The sequence below is a fragment of the Lygodium microphyllum genome, chromosome 24, assembly GCF_053477565.2.
Source record: "Lygodium microphyllum isolate KBCC chromosome 24, Lygodium_microphyllum_v1.1.10, whole genome shotgun sequence".
NCBI lineage: Eukaryota > Viridiplantae > Streptophyta > Polypodiopsida > Schizaeales > Lygodiaceae > Lygodium > Lygodium microphyllum.
Genome location: NC_141158.1, coordinates 73666473 through 73688176, shown reverse-complemented (window position 1 = coordinate 73688176; position 21704 = coordinate 73666473). Strand labels below are relative to the sequence as shown.

At 43.4% G+C, this 21704-nt stretch overlaps 1 protein-coding gene across 6 annotated transcripts in view; it reads left to right on the top strand.

The window, feature by feature from the left end:
* The window catches only part of SOX (sulfite oxidase), a 67481-nt gene that overhangs the window by 8757 nt on the left and 37020 nt on the right, over positions 1-21704 (top strand). For 5 of the 6 annotated variants that reach the window (XM_087665036.1, XM_087665032.1, XM_087665033.1 and 2 more), the window contains one exon: positions 9687-9816. In XM_087665036.1, coding sequence (XP_087521162.1) covers positions 9742-9816 — 75 coding nt within the window. In that variant the 5' untranslated portion in view covers positions 9687-9741. Of the gene's footprint in view, positions 1-4481; positions 4520-9686; positions 9817-21704 lie in introns of all 6 variants that reach the window. The other variant, XM_087665035.1, reaches the window with a different exon arrangement.

The following is a 21704-nucleotide window of genomic DNA, read 5'->3' as shown; positions in this document are numbered from 1 at the left end:
ACTAGACTCACAGGAAACTCAAAGTTCTTATGGACCCAAGAAGTCGAGAAGGCCTTCCAAACCGTGAAAACCGCTTTCACAACTGCCCCAATCCACCCAAATCCTATCAAGCCCTTTTTCTTGGAGATTGATGCATTAGACCATGCCTTAGGAGCCATCTGGTCCCAACATGGAGATGATGGTCATATGCATCCACTGGCATTAGGAGTTCTCCCCTCCAGAGGTAAACTATTGCTTTATCAAGAAGATCCTACCTGGCACCTAAGAAGGGAGAATAAGCTTTTGATCAACAACGAGCAATACTACTTAAGCCAAAGCACCTCGAGCTAGCAACCATCTCCGGTTGTCACCAAGATGACCCTACCTTGATCCGGTTAATCCATGAAGCCTTGCTGCATGATTAAAAATCAGGTGGGAAAAGGAAATGAAGTTTGTGAGTTTCAAGAAACTGATATTGTTATACTAAAAGAATCTTCTTTACATCCCTTCAGGAAAGCCAAGATTCCAGGTACTCCAACAACGCCATGACACCCCAGCAACATGACACTTTGGAGTTAATAAGACCTTAGAGCATATTTCAAGAGATTTTTGGTGGTCCCAAATGTGGAAAGAAGTTAAGGAATATATAAAATCATGTGATATTTGCAAGAGGGCCAAAGTACCTCATCACAAACCACATGGCCTCCCTCAACCATTGCCCATTCCAGCACGACCCTGGTCTTCTCTGTCCATGGATTTCATAAGAGATCTTTCCAAATCAGACAAATATGACTCTACTCTTGGTGTGGTAGATAGGTTCACAAAAATGGCACATTTCATCCCTACCACCAAGACCATCACATGCGCAGCTACCACTAGACTTTTCCTTAGATACATTTTCTGATTACATGGAGTTCTAGACAACATCATCAGCGATTGGGATCCCCAATTCATATCTAGTTTTTGGAAGAGCCTTTGCAACCTTCTTGGAGTCTAAGTTAAGATATCCACAGCCAATCATCCACAGACTCATGGTCAAATAGAATGGGTAAATCAAGTCTTGGAATAATATCTCCATTGCACCATCAACTACCATTAGAATGATTGGTTTGAGCTCTTACCTTTTGCAGAGTTTGCTTATAATAATAATATCCATGCATCTACCAAGCAAACTTCTTTCTTTGCAAACTATGGCCAGTATCCAAGAATGGATGTACATCTCTACAATCAAGTAAAGAACCCTGTCGCCTGAGATAAAGCTCAACACCTAGCAAATATACATGAAGAACTCAAGCACAAATCCAAACGGCTCTGAATTAGTAGAAGCACTATGCAGACCAATATCGTCTACAACATCCAACATCTAGCATACAAAGTTGGTGATAAAGTATGGTTACTCAGGCATAACCTCTAGACAACAAGGCCCTCCACCAAGCTAGACCACTAGAGATTTGGGCCCTTCACTATCATAGCCCAGATCAACGTAGTTGCTTACTAACTCCAACTTCCTAGCACTTGTAAGATTCACCTAGTTTTCCATGTTTCCTTGCTTGATCCATACCATAGTTCACCGCTGAGGGGGGAGACATCTAATTCCCCACCACTTGTCTAGATTGAAGATCATGAAGAATTTGAGGTCGAGCATGTCTTAGACTCGAGGATCTCTCGGGGTCGATTGGAATACCTTGTTCACCAGAAAGGATATGACATCAATGATTGCACTCAAGAACCTGCAGAATATCTCCAAAGAGCACCTCTCAAAGTTAAAGAATTTCACAAGAGGAATCCAATGAAACTTGGACCAAACCACCAAGCTGCTACTCGTGGAACTCATCGCTAGAGGAGGGGGGGATGTTACAGACATGCTATGATTAAGTGTAAGGATTAATTCTTGCTCATGCCATATGAATCCACGCCCCATGCAAACTCACCCTTAATAGGACATCCTCGAGCTAACCATGTGAACCCACCTTTGCCATGTCATCCTAGTGTATTCTAGAAGATATGCCATGCCATTGCTTGCATCATCAATGATGCCATCATGGAACATTCTTGAAGATCTTTAGCCGCCGTCCAACACCTATAAAAGGAGGGGCTCGCCATAGAACTCCTTAGTCTGCCAATGTCAGTCTTGGGAGCTCAAGGAGTCCAAGCCTCCAAGTAAGTAACTTCGAGTTCTAATTCTAGTTCTTATCTAGTCATGGTATCTAGTCTTGTCTTGTCTTCCATTATACTCTTGATGCCTTGTCACCTTGTAATCTTGTAGTAGGAGATTTTGTCTAGTATTGTCTTGTATCTTATTCATCCCCGTCAAGGGAGATCTTGTATCCATACCTATGGTTACGGGTTGTGGGATCCTTCATATCCTATCAAGTCCTGTCATCTATACTTATGGTCTCGGGTTGTGGGATTTTCCGTACCTTGTTAAGTTATCATTGTACCTTGTGCCCCTACGTGGGATTATCTTGTAATTAGAAATCTTGTAACAAATCTTGCATTCAGTCTAGTCTTTGGAGCATAGTCTAGTGCTCCCATAACATGGGCAGTAATGTGAGGGTAGTAGGTTGATGGCTGAAGGCTTGATGTAAGAATGATCACTGATCAAAGATGAAGGGTGCACTAAACAATTGACTCTATTTATAGAGGATTTTGGTGCATTTGTCCTAAAGTCCAAAAATTCAACCATTTGTTTTTGGCAATTCAGCATTAAATACTTTTTGGGGCTGTTTTCAGGAGAACTACTTAGCGATTAATGCACTTTAAATAATGATGGAACAAATTTGGATCTCCATGTTGAATTAGAGTTTTAACTTGCATGATTGAGGAAGCAACATAGATAGAATTAGGATCACATAACAAGGGATTGTATGAACCTACTCTTGAGCCCAACTTAGATGAAGACTTTGAACTTTTGGTTGTGCATTGAGTGGATTGGTAGTTTTTGCAGCCAGAAAGTAATCATCTATGGCTTTGATCCAAGCTTCTACATCTCACTCCACCTTGGATCCTTCTCTAAAACTTTGGTGGCAGTGTTTGCTTTAGAGGGAATTTCTTTTGTTGGAGCTCCTTACAAGTGTCATCAATCTGTGTTACTTGGTGGTGATTTTAATTGACACACAAGCCAAAATAAGGATTTAGTTTCTCAAGGATTTAAAAGTTTCCTCTCTTACACAACTTGTAACAAAGAATTATTGCAATCTTTACTATCAAAAGGATGTTAAATATAGTGGATTCTTAATCATGAACTTCATTCAATGGCAGGGTTACAAAAATAAGGGGTTTCTTTGTTATTTCCAAGACTCTATAGGCTATAGGCAAAGAAGGGTATCCTTTGATAGGATATCCATTCTGGTCAAGTCTCCCATGTATCACTATACCATTAGAACGTATAACTTGAGTGACTTGATCATACACCCAAGGATGTAAGGTGAATTGTAGCAATATCATTAGTCCTTGGTCCTTCAAACAAGAAGCAATGAACTAGCTTAAGTTCTTCCATCCACTAGATTTTCAAGGTCCCTTCGGACGTTTTCGGTTTGATCGGAATTGTTTGTGAGGAAGTTACGAGAGATGATACAGTCTTGCTAGTTGAATGCTTCAATTGAGAAGCACCTTGTGAAGAAGGTATATGAAGAGAAGAAGAGTTGGGCTTTAGATGTAAAATAAGTGAAAGATAATGATGGATCATTGTCCTTCTTATGAGACCCTTATTCCTCATAAGGGTGTTCAATGGAGTGGCCAATAAAGACACTGTAGGATCCCAAGATGAAGAAATTTGAGCCATTATGAGTTGGATTCATGTTACTTGTGCAATCCTAGCTTTTCACGATAAGAGTGGGATACTCTTCAGAAGAGTAGTAGCTTTGATACCATGTGGGATATCCTAGGATTTGCATAGAGAAAACCCTCAAACTATATGACCACGATTGAAACACAATGAATTGAGGCAAGAACACAAAAGAGCAAAAAAAAATCAATCCTAAAGGAATGAATGAATGAAGGGAATAGATACAATTGAAGGATGCTCAAGGATGTTAGTAGGATTGTCAGCTCATGTGTGAGTCTGTTCATGCCAGTTGGGTTGGGCACACTAGTCATTATTTAGGCATTATTTTAGTGTGGCATTTGTGGCATTTTATGCTGGTCGGCTAGTCTTAAATGCTGGCCAACTAGCTGGCCGACTAGCTGCCATATTTGGCATATTTTGGGCCTACTTATTTAGGGGCTTGTCCTCGTCCTCGTCCTCATTCAGTCATCGCCATTATTCAGGTGGTTTTCCTGTTTAAACAGAGGAGCCGGTGCAAGTGTCCATGCAGCCAATGACTCATTGTTGTACGCGTCATTCTCGTGTTTGGTATACAGATTCCATTTCCCAAGCACATCTCAGAGCTCTCTTCTTTTGCAGTTTTCTTTTTCTTTTGTCTTGTGTTCACATCAGTTTATTTCAGCACTTGTCTATACTTCCATTCATGCACCACTTCTGACATGGTATCGAATTGCAGGACCGAGGTTCCTGCTGCAAATTTTCTGCTGATTATAGGTATTTCTCCCCCTACTGATCATGCTTGTTTTTTAGGCCAGCACCCTGTATTTTCAGGCTACTCTTGGATTCGAGCTTGTGATTGTTAGTTTGCTGCATTAAATGCTCCATCGGCTTGCATTTTCCATTTTTTACCCCTAACCGTGGGTTGGGCGACTGTTTGTGCAGTTGTTTTTGCTATTTTTGGCAGTTTTTGACCCGTTTTTATTAATTTTGTAGCAGTCGGCCTTCATTTCTAATTAGATTTTTGGTTATATTGCATATGAACTCTCATTTTGTGAAGTCTTTGCTATTGGTTTGGTTGTATTATCTTTGTATATACCTTCTATTCTCTATCTTCTCTTCTTCTCTCTAGATGGCTCCTTCGTGTACTTCTACTGATGATAAGTTACATGGACGTGACTATCTTACATGGAGTTCTGTGATGAGAGCCTAGTTTGTGTAGAAGCGGATTCGGTACATTATATGTGGAGCTATTTCTCGGCCTCAATGTTCTTTTCCTCTTCTCGAAGATTTTGATGAGGACAACCATAAGGAAGCTGTGCTTACATGGGATTCGGATGATGCATGTGTATCCTGCACTGCTTTGGTGTATTTCTAAAGAAGTTCTCCCAGTGGTTACCTCCTACAGAACATCACCAGAAATATGGTCGAAGCTTCAGATGTTGTTCGAGGCAGTCATTTTGGCTCCGTGTTACAGAGGTACAAGACTAGCTTTGCCACATGTAGTTTACCCTTTCCGAGGTACATCTAGTAGGAATGGTACTCTACAAGCTTCCCATGGAGTTTGATGGAGTGGCGAATGCTCTGAAGGTGCAGACATCATCTACACCTGTCAGCTTTACACATGTCCTCAATGTTGCTTGAGCATGAGGCATCTTTGCGTTTACAAGGGAGGCTTTCATCTCATTATGGAGGTTCTAGTAAGGCCTTTACAGCTTTAGAGAGGGGTGATAGGTAGAAGAAGTTGAAGGCTCAGTGTTATCATTGTGTTAAGAAGGGTCAGTTGTGGAAGGATTGCAAGGAGCTAGCAACCTCATGGAAGAAGAAAGAGAAGCGGAAGAAGCGGGATGCAGACTCCTGCACAATGAGTCATCCTCTTCCTCTAACTTTGACTCTGATCTTGGCCAAGGGGGGGAGTCCAAGGCATAGTAGGGATCTACTTCTTTAGATTGAGGCAAGGGCTTGAGTGCCCCTTCCTTTGTTGCTTTCTAGTCCAGGTGATGCAGTCATCCCTCACAACTCACCTGTGCTAGAGAGGGAGTGTGAGAGGGTGGTAAGATGGGGTAGCCGCGTCTCATCTACAGGTATATTGGTGCACATGTTCTAGAGAGGGACATTCCTTGACGCATCGATTGAAGTCTGGAAGGTTCGAATCTCAGAGCTGAGATTGACATCTAGGTTCATGATAGACTGTTCTTTGACAGAGAGCAAGATTGGCTCCTAGTTCGAACTCACATGAGGGGACACTTTGGCGGGCTTGGCCGAAGACAAGGAATCCATGGCCATGTATGTTTAGAGGCATTTTTGACAGGATGGTCTTGTATGCTATTGCGAGACATTGTTAACAGACATAGAAATCTATTATGACACTTCTCTATTTTTAGGAGCTGGTAAGATCGACATCAATCTCAGGTTCTCTCTGAGGCACCTTGGTGGTGGCTTGATCACCCACTGCTTGGGTATCCATGGTTTTCTTCCAGTGGTTCTTTGTTTGTATGGAATATGATTAGCTTTTATCATTGTATCATTGTATTGTATCAGATCCTTCATGATCGGAGAGAGGGTGTTAGTAGGATAGTTAGCTCATGTGTGAGTATGTGCATGCCAGCTGGGATGGACACAATAGTCATTATTAGGCATTATTTTAGTGTGGCATTTGTGGCATTTTATGCTATTAAGGCTGGCCGACCAGCTGCCAAATTTGGCATATTTTGGGCCTATTTATTCAAGGGCTCCCCCTCTTTCTCCTCATTCGGTCATCATCATTATTCAGGTGGTCTTCATGTTGGAGAGAGGAGCCGGTGCCAGTCATAGTTGTACTCGTACGTAGTACGAACTGGTTCATACCATACTGCACCGTACGAATTCGTACAAGAAAAAAGCTATTTTTTTTTGGTTTTGGTGCGTGGTTGTTGTTATTGGTGGTGGTTTGGGTTGTTGCTGTTGTTGTTGTGGTGGTGGTGGTGATTTTGTAGCCTTGATCGATCAACCAAGAAAGGGGGTGGAAGCTTGATTAGACTCCGCATACATGTTTTGTTATGATTTATCCTAGAGCCAAAGGCCATACATAAGGTATTCAAGTAGTTCCAAATGTTTCTAATTGATGTCCCATCATTTTTCACAATATGTTAGTGCCATCAATAAATAAATTCAGTACCATTTGAGAATCATCAAGTAGCTTAATCCTATTGATTTTACCTTTGTTCACAACTCATTTTGCACCACCCAACCCAAAGCATTAGTACACATTGCTAATAAAACTAGGCCAGAGGATAGCTTGGCCTAATGTATCTTCTGAGAGTACACGAATTAGTGAATGTACCATTGGTAGCTGCTTTAGCCTTAGCAATGCCAAATAAAACCATAACAAAATTCATAAATCTTTTACCAAAACCTTTGGTGGTTTGTTTGGTAATTGTTGGTCTCACAAGTCATTTTGGCCTCTTCTAGACGTTAATAAAGCATCTCATGTCATTTCATCTCTCTCTCTCTCTCTCTCTCTCTCTCTCAACCTTCTCTCTCAAGCATACATGCCTCTTATTTGTATGATCATTCATGTACGATGTATCCACTCCTATGTATGTACTTGTAAGTTGTAGCGCATGTTGTGCATGCGGCATATGCCATGGAGGTTTTGGCGTGTTACCCTCAAGTATTCATCTTGTATACTCCAATAGCATTGCTATTTAGACTCTTAATATTTGTTCTATCATCTATAGTTCAAAATAATGAAGTTAGTTTTTTTTTTTCGTACTAATATCATACTGTACCTTATAAAATCTTAAGGTACCATTTAGTACTGTATTTTATCGTACCGTACCGTACTGTACTTTTCGTACCTGACAACTATAGTGCCAGTGTACACACAGCCAGTGACTCACTGTTGTACGCGTCATTCTCGTGTTTGGTATATGGATTCCATTTCACGAGCACACCTCTGAGTTCTCTTCTTTTGCAGTGTTCTTTTGTTTTCTTTCTCTTCTGTCTTGTGTTCAGCAGTTTATTTCAGCATTTGTCTGTGCTTCCATTGCTGCACCACTTTTGACAAAGTAGTGGAGAGTGAATAGTGGTCTCTCATGGGAATGGACTGAGGGAGAGTGTTGGAGAGTATCATCCTCCAAAGATGGGTCTTGAATGCAGCAAACCATTGATGATGAAGTGAAAATCTATGTAGACAGCCAAAGACAGCAGGTCAGCAAGCTGAATGTTGAGACACAAGTGTCTGTCCGGCTGGAGGGACTAAACACAGCAGTGTACAGCGTAACGATAGTCTCTGGTGGATGTGAAGCAGATGGCAGCCAAAACACAATGACCTGGATAGAATCTAGGAGTAGATGACTTCTGCAGATGACGAAGAAGATGCTGGACAGCAGCGAAGACTTAAAAATGCAGCAGCTTGGCTTTTTCCAACACTCAATTCTCCACAACCTCCCCAACAAGAGAGCAAAGCCAGCATTAGGGCTTTAAATTTTTAGTGTTTGCCAGCAGATATTAGAAAGTGATTTCCACAAGAAGATGTTTTCTGAGAAGTAGAGTGATGTGCAAGAAAAGTATCAACCGAGGCAGTACAATAAGAATGGGGGCTCTGCTAATCGATTTTGGCTGCTCCACATCATCAAATTTGTTCTGAATGGAAAGCTTGAGATGAAGATGACCCTGTATCTCCCAAGAGAACACAATAAGTAGCACTAAAACTTGAGCTACCTTTTCACTGTTGACCACTTGCAAAAAAGTGCAAAAAGTAGGATGTGCTGATCCAAGGCTTGCTTCTTTAGTCAGCAGGCATCATCTGATCATTTGTGCACTATTTGTCCGTTGTACCTGCGTGTTTCAGTTTTTGTCCCCAGCTGATGTGGCCATTTTTCATGTCTCCATGCCTAGGGCTCTTGTCTAACAGGAAAAGTTGCAAAGAACTAAAGATAAAGCGTCGACTTTTAATGTGTTAAGATATGCATGTGTGATGAAATATGTTTTGATACAACTCCTTATATATAGATAAAAATGTCCTAATCATGTTGTGAGCTGCTGTTTGCACATTGTCTGAATGTGGAAAATCTAGCAAAAACGCTTTTCCAATTAAGAAAGACGGATACAACTTGTCTTACAGGCAAAAATTCTCTCTTATAGTGTGTACGTGTGTAAAAGTGCAAGAGATACAAGGGAAAATATTCCATTTTCCCATTAACTATTTCTAGCTTTGATGCAATATTTTGACTCTTTTTATCTTTCATTTGAAACATGAAGGTAGCTTAAATTTATGATTGTGAACACATGATTTCTAATCCTTAAATACTTTGGCTCTAATTACATTTTTCTGATGAAAATTTACGTGTTGTTTAAAGTGTCACAAATTTCCTACATGCACAGTTTGATGCCAGTTCTTTACCGTGTGAATTTTGGTTTCCAAACTAGAAGTTGGAAACACACTGTTTGCACTGAGTTTCACAGTAGTTGGTCATGAGATTAGTGGCTATAAAGGCATTTTTGCCACCATACACATACAGCATGTGAAGGTGGTCTAGGCTTTACGTTGGACTCATTTCATGTATCATGTTTAGTCAAGTGATCTTCATTTCAATATTCAAAATGTTGATTGACTAGAAGCTCTAAGGCAAAGATTTGAACCTTGTTGTTTTGTGACAATGCTTGATATTTGTAAAGAAAATTGACTGAATTAGTGAGGATTGGAGATACATTGAAAGTTAATATTACGATTCTCAAGCATGGGCTTGTGCATCATTTTGGAATGTGTTTATAGTTTATTTGTCTCAGAAAGCCAACGAGCTATTTTGTGATAATGCTTGATATTAATGAACTAAAATAATTGAATTAGTTCGGATTGCAGATACATTGTAAGTTGATATTACGATTCTCAAGCACCAACTGTATTTAGTTTTCATTTGGAGCTCTGAGTTTGTACATCATTTTTAAAATGTGTTTATAGGTTAGTTGTACCAGAAAGCCAAGGATTATCGCTTAGAGAATAGCAAGCAGTTCTTATGGATGTTCTTCATGGACCAACTACCTATGAGAAAGAACCTTCACGGCATCCAGCACTCAAGATCAATTCCAAGGTAATATTTTGGCCAATGTTATCACCAGCATCAAGGAGAAAATGCAGGACATTAACTCACACCTGCATTGTCTTTTTCAATTGGATTGTGCAATCAGATTGACTCCAAGATAAAATTTTTCAAAATGTTGCTTGGAAATTGATGACATCTCAGAATAGTTATTAGTCAAAGAAGCAAATCCTAGAATTTATATACATGAATGATGAAACATTTGGATAAAATTTAGACTGCTTTTAATCTGGCACCTTTTTCCACATATGTTCTGGCACTACAGCCCAGAAGATTGGTTGTTCACCCAACTCTTGTATTTTATATACTTAGCAGTCCCTTACGGGACTTTTTTGTACTTTATCTCACGGATTTTATTTCAGGTGCTTTGCTAGAATTCTCTTTTCATGGAAAAACGTGTTGCAGGTTGCAAAGGTTAATAAAGCCTCGTGGATAAAGAATGTTTAAACGAAATAATATAGACTTGAAGGCATATCATGCACTTGAGGGTTGCTAGAGTTGTTAATACTGGTTATTGGGAGCTGAAGTTTGGAGAATCTTATGGCTTCTAAAGCAGATAGGGTTCTCCCCCTCCCCCTTCTTCCCCCCACTCCTGAGCCACACACTTCTACTCATGGATTAGGACTCTCCAAGCATTATGTGCTCTAAACACTTGGTTGGTCTCCTTCTTACTAGGGCTGAGGGCTGACCTTTGATGAGAAAGCACTGGTCTCCGTGTTATTAGGGCTGAGGGCTGAACTTTTTTTGGCTCCTTTTCAGTAAAAGTATTGTTCCATCAGTTGAAGCAAAAGCTGAGTACAAATGATAAGGATAGTAGAGGAATTACCATGAGGGTTGATCTTCCTTACAAAAATTCTTTCTTATGTGCTTAGGAAGTAGTCTGGGAATGAAAACGAAGAAAATTACGTCTGTAAAAATTGTGCATTAATATTTAAAGAGATTGAGAATTGTGGGTACGTAAGAGGAGCCATACTCATCTTTTGGGTTGATTAAAGGGCACAGAAACGGCTTAAACTCAATGCCCTAGATATGGATTGGGCCAACAAATATGATGATCTATTTTGTAAGAGCACTTTCTGCTTTTATTCAGTAAGATTAACCTTCTTCACGTGGCCGTGCCCTCTCCTTCCCATTGATGGAGCAAAGTCCTACCATGAGAGAATCTTATCTGAAGAGATATATAAAAGGAAAAATGAGAATTATAACTTTTATGGCACTAAGTCTCTCATACAAGTGTTCTGGTATGCTATTAGGTTGGGGTGGAGGATTCAGGTGAGTTGGATCAGTAGGATCTTTGCAGCCAGTAAGCACTGTTTTAGACACATCATCTCTTACCTTTCCCTGACAAATTTTGGGGGGAGAGTTGAGGATAGCTTCAAGCTGACAAAAGATCTCACTCTTTAGAGAACCAATAGCTTGTTTGAGATGTGGATTGGCAGAAAAGACACTGCATTTCGGATTGCCCCAAGGACTTAGGAGGTTTGGATGATAGCCCTTAAGATAGAACTCCACCGTGTGCACACTGAGATGATAGTGACTTGGGAGCAACAACATGAGTCATGGGCAAAGGACCTGCTTGTGGACATGAGGACTTCCACTGTAGTATAACCTGTTAGATTTCATACCAGCAGCTGAGCATTGTCCCCACTCTTGCAGGCAGACTAGACTGTTGATGACTGTCCTAAGTGGGAGCTCATTGGCAGCATGATAGCTTCATATATTTCGAAAGCAATATGCAATGAGGCTATAAAGCACCAACATATCTTTACTTAGGAGACCTTCATCCATATTTAGATAGAGGTCATTCACACTCTTAAGAGGTAGATGAGAGAGATTAGATTGTGGCTACATTGTCTAGCATTATAGCCTGCTAGATCGGTCATTCCTTCAGCCTTGTACTTGACATCCTGTTTGAGTAGAGAACCAAAGAGATGATGCCCCTTGTTTTTTGCACAAGGATTTGGCACTTTGTAATCTTCACGAATTTCTGCGAAGGTGTATTATAATAGAACATTCTCTTATTGGAAAAAGAGTTTCTCTTGTAAGTTCAGGGTAGTAAAACCCAAGTAGGCACTCAATAATGTCACTTGTTTTGACAGGACCGGTTGTCACAAGACACAGTGTGTTTTTTTCCCCAACAAAAGAAAATACTTTTAAAATCTTATCTTGGCCGAAGAATTGAGGTAAAAATACAAGGCAAAACCTAGATCTTATGGATCCCCCACATAATGTACTAGCGTAATTGTATTAGTGTATTGATTGAATCATACTCTATGGATTTGTATGAATATGCAATGCCATGATAATGCTATCAAATGTGAAATAGATTCACATGTAGAGCGTTTTTCAAAACAATCAAGGACAACTCTACTACCGCATGCCTCTACCAAGCATTCTTGTAATACTAATGTGGACCCATCTAGTGTTTGTCTTTGGTAATATGCCTTGCAGACATTGTAATTTCAAGGAGAAACTACCAAATAGAGTCCCTTGAGAAACTTGTCAGATTTTTTAAAATTTCTAAAATACCCAACAAAATTTGTCAATTTTGGAGCATGTCCTCTCCATTTTGTTCAATATTCTCACAACCTTCAAATTTTGTACAAAATTCCAAATATATGCCTTGTGATTTTCACAAAATCTCTCAATACATCATATTGAGCAAGGATTTATGTTGACAGTTGTGTTCCATTAATGTAGGATGATAGAATGAAGATTCTTGATGGTATGGTACATTGATGAGACGAAATAGCTTATTATTCTTGGACCTAGTATCGCTATTTGTCATGGGGACGTGAAAATTTAAGATGCTCTAATCTTGCGGATAATATTTGATTAAGATATTAATCAAATGTGCAAGGTTGTTTAGCGCATGTGATGCACATGGCAGCTATTTCATGATAATAAGCCAAGGACCTTGATGATGCAGTGTGTATCAATGGCAATAGTTGTAATAAGCTATGTCTAACAGGCACTAGGTGGTATCCGATGTCAGATTTGGGCCTAGACCAATTTATTGGCCACTAATGTCATTGGTGATATCAAAGACTAGGCATCAATTAATTACTTAATGCTAGTCTAAGAGTCAATAACTGCTCAATGATACTTGTAAGACAAATTGACCCAGCCAATTTAATTATTGGTTGGTGAAATTACTTTTTTGAGCACTAGAATAATTATTAAATTAATTTTAAGAATTGTTATTTAAAAATCAATTTGATAAGGCTTTTACTTGGCAAAACTTGCCCATGTAAGTGGAAAAAACGTTTTTAGGGGCTGATGGAAGTCTATTCTAGCCATTGTGAGAGAGGAGGCTTGTTAGAGAGCAAGGAGATGCCGTTGATGTGATTTGTAGCCACCATGGACTAGTCCTATAGCAAGTGATATGGAGTCCCCTAGGAGGAGGTAACAGTAGCCCAAGATCCTTCTAGTGTAGATGACGACAACATATAAGAGGGGACAATAGTTATTGCGGTGGTCCTAAGCTATGGGTGACAGATTTCACGGCTGTTTGAGTAGGGCAGTGGTAGTTTTTCAGCATTTCTCACGATGAAACTCATAAATTTCTCTCTCTAGAGCATTCTCTCTTATCCCCTAGCCATCTCTCAAGCTATGCTATCTCAGTATTTTCCAATAGTTATGAGCCATCAGAGAAAGAGATTTTAGTCAATCTCCGCTATAAACCCTAATTTATTGTAGAAAGTAGGGTTTTGATAGCTGCCTTAGGATGTGTGCTCGAAATTGAGAACCTAGGACTTAAATTGTAGCAACTGAAATTGAGGAATTTTAGGGAGATTCAAGAGACCAGGCCAGCCGATGTCAGATTTGGGGCCGAATTTGTCTTTCAAGGAGTAGGGTGAAGGCCAATCCCTAAGCAAACCAAGGGGCGAATTGGTTTGGAGGCTTGCTAGTCAGTTTTGACCACAAGAGGCAGTTGGACTAGTAGAAGAGATTAGAGGATCTTAGTTGTACTCCTTCCATTTGCAATATAAGATAGAGAAATACCACAAGGGGCGCCAATTTTGGGGACCAACAAGGTGTTCAATGTCCAAGATTAAAGTGATAATGTGTGCATTTCAGTTTATGTTCAGTTATTAATTGCTGTAATTAAGTGCTTGATCAAGTTTTACCACTCTATCCGAGAAGGAAGGCTGGTTTCACTATTTTTTTTTTCCCAAAGAAAATGTGGCTAGTTATATTACTCAAAAAGCTGATTACAACAAAGTGCTTAAGCTCAACAGAATAAACTGGAGTTGATGCAAAGTCACCACTACATCATGTATACAAGCCTCTCAGGGCGGTCTAGGGGAGATTGGGGCAAGGAGCCATGGGGGAGGGGTATATCGCCAAACGGGACTGCCTGCTTGCAGCACAAAGAATAGACCCTAGCCACCCCAGGTACGCATGAAGTGACCACGGAGGTCCTGATGTGCTCTGGACTCACCCTGCACCTGCTCCCATCAGCCGCGGAGGAAGTGAATGATGGAGGTCCATAGCTCTGCCAAGGTCGCAAGTGCTGAAAGTCTCTCTCCGTTGAAGGCCACCTGGCATCGCGCCTTCCAAATATGCCATCTAGTACAACTCCCTATGATCTCCCATATCTCTGAGTGGTCTGCTGTGGGCTCTAGTACCTGGCGGATGGGTAAAGCCTCCAGACCAACCACTGCACATGACCCTGCCTCGATCATGAAAATCGTGTCCTGCATCCTGGCCTCATACAAAAGGTGATAGCCCTGGCTAACTGCCTGCCAACAGAAAGCTCCCCATGAAATACACCCAAGGCTGGGGGCTATACGTCGAAGGATACGGCATGCTCCTCTCCATACAAGCTGCGCCTCCTCACAAGACCAAAGGCAATGCTTTGGGGTTTCTAGAGGCTGCTGTGTGCAGCGCTTACAACCTCCTTCCTTCTGCATTTGGGCAAGCCAGCTTCCCACCGCCAAACCTCCATGTGTCACCAGCCATAAAAAATACGACACCCTCCTCGGCCTCCAGCTATCCCATAGGCGGCGCTAGAAGGTCTGTCGGAAGGGCTCCTTGATGCTATGCTCCGCCAAGTGTCTGCTGCGTGACGGCGCCCAACCCATATCCTCCTGCATCAGTACATGTCTGCCAATCCTGGCAGTGTATTCTAGGAGCCTAGGTGGCTTTTTTGCAACCACAGAGGCCGGCCATAGCCACTCTCTTGGGTCCCACTCCAGCTCATCAAGTGGTCTACCCTCCTAGATCCAAAGGCGCCACTTCTTGAGCTCCATCCAGAAGACATAGGGGTCCAGTTGCCAGGTCTTCCCCTGAAGGCCCACCACCCGAATCCTCCTCCATGAGAGGGTGGCAATCCCCTCATCCTATTGCCCTCTGTCAAGGGCCAGACGTCCCCCCTCCTGAACGGTAAAGGTCCCTTGGGGGGCGCCGCCCACTCTACCTGCCATCTGAAGAGGGATGCCTGCTGGAGAGAACTTGGCTGCCCATACCTCCCCGGCCTCTATTGGTTCTCGTATCGGGGGGTCAAGCCACTTCGGAGGTATTGCTGCGTCTATCTCTCTTCTCCTCAATTCCACTCCTCTCAAGCACCTTGATACTCGCTGTAGCACCTCCTTGTCTGCCATCCTGTACACCTCCCGCCATGTCCTGATGGAGCGAGCCGGGCCGGCCTCCCACCCAGCCCACTGGATGTGGGGGCGCTCACCTAACTGTGCCCCTTCCTTGTCTTTGACCTGGAGGTTCCAGATCACCGGTGACGGTCTATTTCCTCTTGGCAGCCCGAGGGGCTATGCGGAGTAGGCTCCGCAGGAAAGGTGATCTGGGCTGAAGTGAAGATCCATCTCAGGGATGGCCTCCATTCCCCGCCAAGCCTCGGTTTACAATCGTGAAGGCCCTCCTTCAGTAAGACCTTCAAGGTTTGCCCACCCGGTGTTAGACCACGGACAACTAACTTGCCCAAGAGGGCCCTACTCTGATATTCTGGGTCTATGATCCCAAGCCCTCCCTTTGATCGATGTCGTATGATGGTCGCCCACGCCACCTTGGCCCTGGAGTCTCTAGAGCCATCAGACCCTGACCATAGGAAATTCCACACCAGGCAACAAAGTTGCCTTGCGTATGATGAGGAGAAACACCAACACGAGGCGATGTACCAAGCCGTCGCTAGGAGGACCTGGTTAACCACCAGGGCTCGACCGGCTAGTGAGAGGCGAGCCGTGCTCCAATAGGTCAGTTTCCTCCTAATAGACTCTAGAACAAGAAGAAACTGCTGGGCAGGAGTGATATCAAGTCCCACCTGGAACCCTAGGTATCGAACGGTCTACCCTCTGCTCACCCATCTAAATCCCAAGTGGACTCCCCACTCCGTGCTGGATTCCGGGTCTGTGAGGAAGCCAACCAACTTTCGCCAGTTGATTTTCGCACCCGCTGCAACACAGAACATCTCAAGAGCCAACCTCATTCTTTCCAGCATCACCTCATCGTCCTCTATGTAGAGTCCTGTGTCATCTGCGTACTCTGAGTCTAGCAACTCAGTCTCCTCTCTCATTAAAAGTCGGAGGCCGCGTAGTCCACTCACACGTGACCTGAGGAAGTGGGACATCGCCTCTGCGACAAATAGGAACCGGTATGGGGCCAAGGGGCAACCTTGTCGGATCAATCTCTCCATTCGGACCTCCTCCCCTCGCCTTCCTCCTATGAGAACCCTGCTGGTGGCTGATCTGTACAGGCCGGAGACCCTGCGAATCCAAGCGTGGGGAAATTCTAACTTCACCATGGTACCCTCTAGGAAATCCCAGTCCACCCTGTCGTAGGCTTTCTCGAAGTCCAATAGTAGTACTGCCAGTCTTTGCCCACTGTGCTGAGCCCACTCTGTCGCCTCAAAGAATGTAAATACATTGTCTAGGATGCTCCTATCCTGTACAAAGCCTGTCTGTGTGTCATGAAGGATGTCTGGAAGCACATGGAGTAATCGTCTACCAATCATCTTTGCCAGAGCCTTATAGGCCACTGATAATAAGGTGATCTGTCTCCACTAGGATAGCTCCAACCGGTCTCCCCCTTTGGGGAGGAGACTGATAAGGCCTGCCGATAGCCTCCCTGGCATCTGTCCTGAGGAGAATATCTCCTAGAAAGTCCTGAGTAGGGGGTCCTTCACCACCTCCGAGTGTGTAGTGAAGAAGGCCTTAGAGAGGCCATCCTCCCCCGGGCATTTTTGCCCATCCTGTGTATGGAAAGCCTCCTCTAGTTCCTTGTCAGAGAGAGAACTAGGGAGAGAGAAAGAGGAGAGAGAAGACTGCAGAAGAGAGAGAAAGACTGCAGGAAGAGAGAGAAGAAGAGTGACGAGGAGAGAGAAAGACTAGATTTAGAGAGAGAAAGACAAGAAAGAAGGGGAAGCCATAGAAGCTGTGAGCAAGAAGGGAGAGAAAGACTGTAATTGTATTAATGTGTCAAGAAGATGTGTAAAATTACATATCCTCTTCTTTTATACCAATGCCAGTGTGACATGGCATAATATCAATATTATTTACACTAATTCCTTATTCTCAGCTTCTTATAATCCATCCCCACTCAAAATGAAGTTTTTGTCCTAAAAAACAAATATCGGACTTATTGGTATAGTCAAGTAGTGGGCTGCAGAGTACTACTTTGTACAGCATTACAAGTGGTAAAAGAAAAGATTACCTAATATTCAATAGCAGTACTAATCTATACAGAGGGTCAAAATCAGCCTGTAGCCACCCGGATCAAAAGGGAAAGTGGTATCGTTGCCATGCGTTGGATCAACTTTCATAAGATCAAAGTCAAGTACAGCTGGAAGCATGATCATCATGATGGTATTCACTAACTCTTCCATAAGTTTCTCAGGCATCACCATGCTCTGTATGACTGAAGCATATGAGGCTGAAGTCACCATTGCATGATGATCATCCAAATCCACATGCTGTCCATGATTTGCTTTCTTGAACTGAGCTTCTTGTTGTGGACTCATACCAAAATGGTCTTCAACAAGATCTTCTTCATCCTTTGCTCATAATATTCAAATATCAAGAATATTTTGGCAAACTTTGCTTTGCATGTGGCTTGGTGATTACAAGATAGTGGCTTAGCACATCGATAGCATAAGCCCGCAGCATGCAGTTCTTGTATCGTATCACTAGTAAGGTGTCTAACGCGTTTAGCCTTAGATAGCAATTTACACACCTGCTCATCACCATTGGTCAGCTCTATAATAGTTTTGACATGCTGCTCATAGACATCTTGCTGCTCATGTACAATAGATGGCTGTCCATGCTCATCATGTACAACAGATGGCTATCCATGCTCATGACCATAATGCTCATGCTGTCCATACTGCATATGGTGATAATAGCCCTGCTGCGCATCAGAGGGACAGTTTGGTTGAGCATATGCATTTGCTTCCACTGATGTTTGCTGCTCACATACATAAGCATGCTGCCTTTGATCATTGATCCCACAGCATTGGTCATGCTGTCCATAATCTCTATGAGAATACATGTCACAAAAATGTTTATGCTGCTGTCCAAATACATCTATTTGCTGATGCCTACTACCAAAACTTTGGTCATATTGTTGCCCATAAACATGCTGTCCAAGATTGCATGAAGACTGTCCAACATGATTACAATGATGTCCTTGCATCCTAGGCTGTCCATAAGCATGATGATTGGCAAGTCCATGAGCATAGGTATTGGCATAATGTTGGTCATAATCACTTGCTTGCTGTTGATCAAAGCTAGAAGGGTACTGATAAGCATAACCATTTCCGTCACATCCATAAGAACTGAGCTGGTCAACCAAGAGAGCTTCACAAGTATAATCATAACTATTTTGCTGAAGAGGTGGATGCTCATAAGCATAAGCATGTTGACCATAATAGCCATTCTGCTGCCAAGGCTCAATGGAATGATACTCATCAGCATATACATATTGGCCATAAGCATAAGCATTCGATTCAAGTGTACCATCAGCATATACATGTTGGCCATAAGCAGAAGCATTCGATTTAGGTCTTGCTGTTTTTTCCATAACCGCCTTCATAAGAGCAATACACTGATCAGTTAAAACTCCAAGTTTGTCAATTTTAGCCTGTGTTTGAAGCCAACCTTGTTCACTAGAGCTGGAGCTATTGATCTCAGCTGCCATTGCAGTCAAGTTGAAGAGATATGTTGTTCCTGTCCTTGCCTTAAAATTCTGGTTTCATTCATCTGACATGCATACTCCCAAAATACACAGTCCTCAAATCAGGACCAGCAGATATATTCAACTGTACCCTGCCCTGAGATTCAACACATGCAGACCAAAAGAAAAATCACCGAGTCCATACGATCCTTGCAATCCTGTTGGCTTGCCATCTTCAGCCCTACCTTGAAAAATATAAGTCCAAATAAGGTGTATGATAGCTTGACTCGAAAGTTAGGATGTCTAGTATCAAGTAGAAATCCTGGTTTGAATTTAGGAGTAGCAATACCCCTCTCTGTTTAAGAATTTCCAGAACTGTCCACAGTGAACTGCTAGTGAACTGCCGGTACTAAATAGGCTCTAGCTTGAGAAATATGTGTCCAAATGAGACGTTTGATGGCTCCACTCGAAGCTTATGATGTCTAGTATCAATTCCAGTTGTTCCTTTGTCGTTAGAATGATGCTACTAATTTCTGTAGCAACTTTCCCAAATCTGTCCCTGTTTGGACTGCACCCTGTTTAGCACTGTAATGACCCTATTTTGCCTCGTAATCATTACCTTTCATCTAGGGAAAGTTGTAAGGCACTTAAGATCAGTAAGAACACTGATTAGACATATCCTCTCCTTTTATACCAATGTCAGTGTGACATGGCATAATATCAATATTATTTACACTAATTCCTTATTCTCAGCTTCTTACATTCCTTCTCTGTGAAGGGGACTAGGAGGGCGTGTCCTATCTCCTCTGTGACGAGGGACGGGATGTGATCCCATACTTGTTGTTTGCATCTCTTTCCTCTAATTGAAGCTGTCTCCTGCTGGAAGAGGCGTGTGTAAGTCGGTGGCAATCTCCATCACCTCATCAGGGCTAGAACGGGTCCTCCCATACTGATCCCTAAGGTTGCGTATTTGCTCCTGCGGTGCGGGGCTGGTGCACCTGGAAGAACTCTTTACACATTGTGTCTCCCTTCCGTGCCCAAAAAGCTGCTGAATTGCGGAAAGAGAACTCCAAGCGCCTGTCCTCTAGGCCAGCAATGGCTGCACGGGCACGCACCTCCTGTGCGTGGAGGATGGGGTCCCCTGGTGTCTCCTGCAACAATCTCTGTGTAGTTGCTAGGTCCCGCCGGAGTGCTTTCTCCTTCTCCCAACACTGTTGCCTGGCCTGTAGGGCTGCCTCTTGGCAAATTCTACTTGACTCGGCTAGGACCTCTATGACCTCCTCTGCTATCCTGTCCCTCCTCTCCCACTCTCTGGTCCAGATCTGCTCTATCTGTCTCGACACCTCCTCCCTCCTATAGATCGAGTTAGGGATCCGACAAGATCGTGTATCTAGGGCGGATGCTGGGGGATCAAGTGCTAGGAGAACCGGGAAGTGATTGGATAGTGTGGTACCTGCCAACTTTCTAATCTGGCCTCCGCGAGAACCTCCCCACTCTCCCACATAAAACCTGTCCAACCGCTCCAGCAAGGCTCCGCCTAGTCGCTTGTATCCCCAAGAGAAGTCCAACGACCTTTCCCTCTTGTGGAAGGCAGGGTCTTTCCAGGCATCCCGTGCTTCGACTGCAAGCAAAAAGACCTCCCATGCCTCCTGCTCCTCCCCGGCCATGCCCTAGTAGTTTCTTCCCCTGCCCTGCTGGTCCTCCAAAGCCTCCAGATTGTTGAGATCTCCTCCAACAATCCAGGAGTCCACCTCAGGGATTCCATTTACAATTTCCCCCCAAAACCTGCTGTGTGCCCTAACCTCTGTAGGGGCATAGACATTGAGGACTCCAACACACGAGTCCCCTATATCCATTCTGATCCATAGAGCCCTTCCTGCCACTATCGTCCTGTGGTCTTGTACACGTGGTGAGACTCGGACCAATAGATGTGCGTACGCCTCCGCTCCTGCCGTGGGCACCTATGGCTTGCTCCCAATAAGTATGCGAGCTGCCTGGTAGTACCTTTGCAACCCGCTGAGCCTGGGCGAGGGTGAGCTTGTGCTCCTGCAGTAGCAAGATGTCTATCCGTCCGGCGAGGGCAAGCTGCAGCTCTTGTCGGACAATCAACTTTCTCGAGCCATGCGCCCCACTGTAGTGGAGACTGTTCACATTCCAGGATGCAAGGTGTAGGCTCATGGGAAAACTTGTGACTGACCGAACATGCATCTATTTGGCATGGAAGCTACAGATGAGGAGGAGAGACTGCGAAGCGTGCATGTACGTTTTGCCGCTAGCCTGGATGGTGAGCTCCAGTCCCCCATGGTGGCCCTCGGCCCGGACCATAGGGGTGATAGATGCTCCAGGTGGTACTATCAATGCATCTATTAGCCATGCTGAAAACCGCGATTGTGTACACTGGTAGAAGTGGACTACCTGTGTCGAGGGCCACGCAATCACATCCCTCGGCGCTTCCCACTGTGGGGGGGCTCGAAAGATAATGCTCAAATGCGGGACATCGGCGCCAGCCCACCAGTTAATGTCCATCATGTAGCCTGGCCACTGTTGTGCAAACAGTGCTAGTCCTTCATCTCCCATCCACTGGGAGATGTGATCTGTCACCTGACTCTTCAATTCCTCCTCAATCTGTGTAGTCATCCACTCCTCTAAGAAGGATGATTGGAAGAAGAAAGCGTAGTTTGGTCCATCCTGTGGTGCTAGTAGGTGGACCTTGCCCCTCCCTGACTTATGAACCACGAAGATCCCCACCTCTAGAG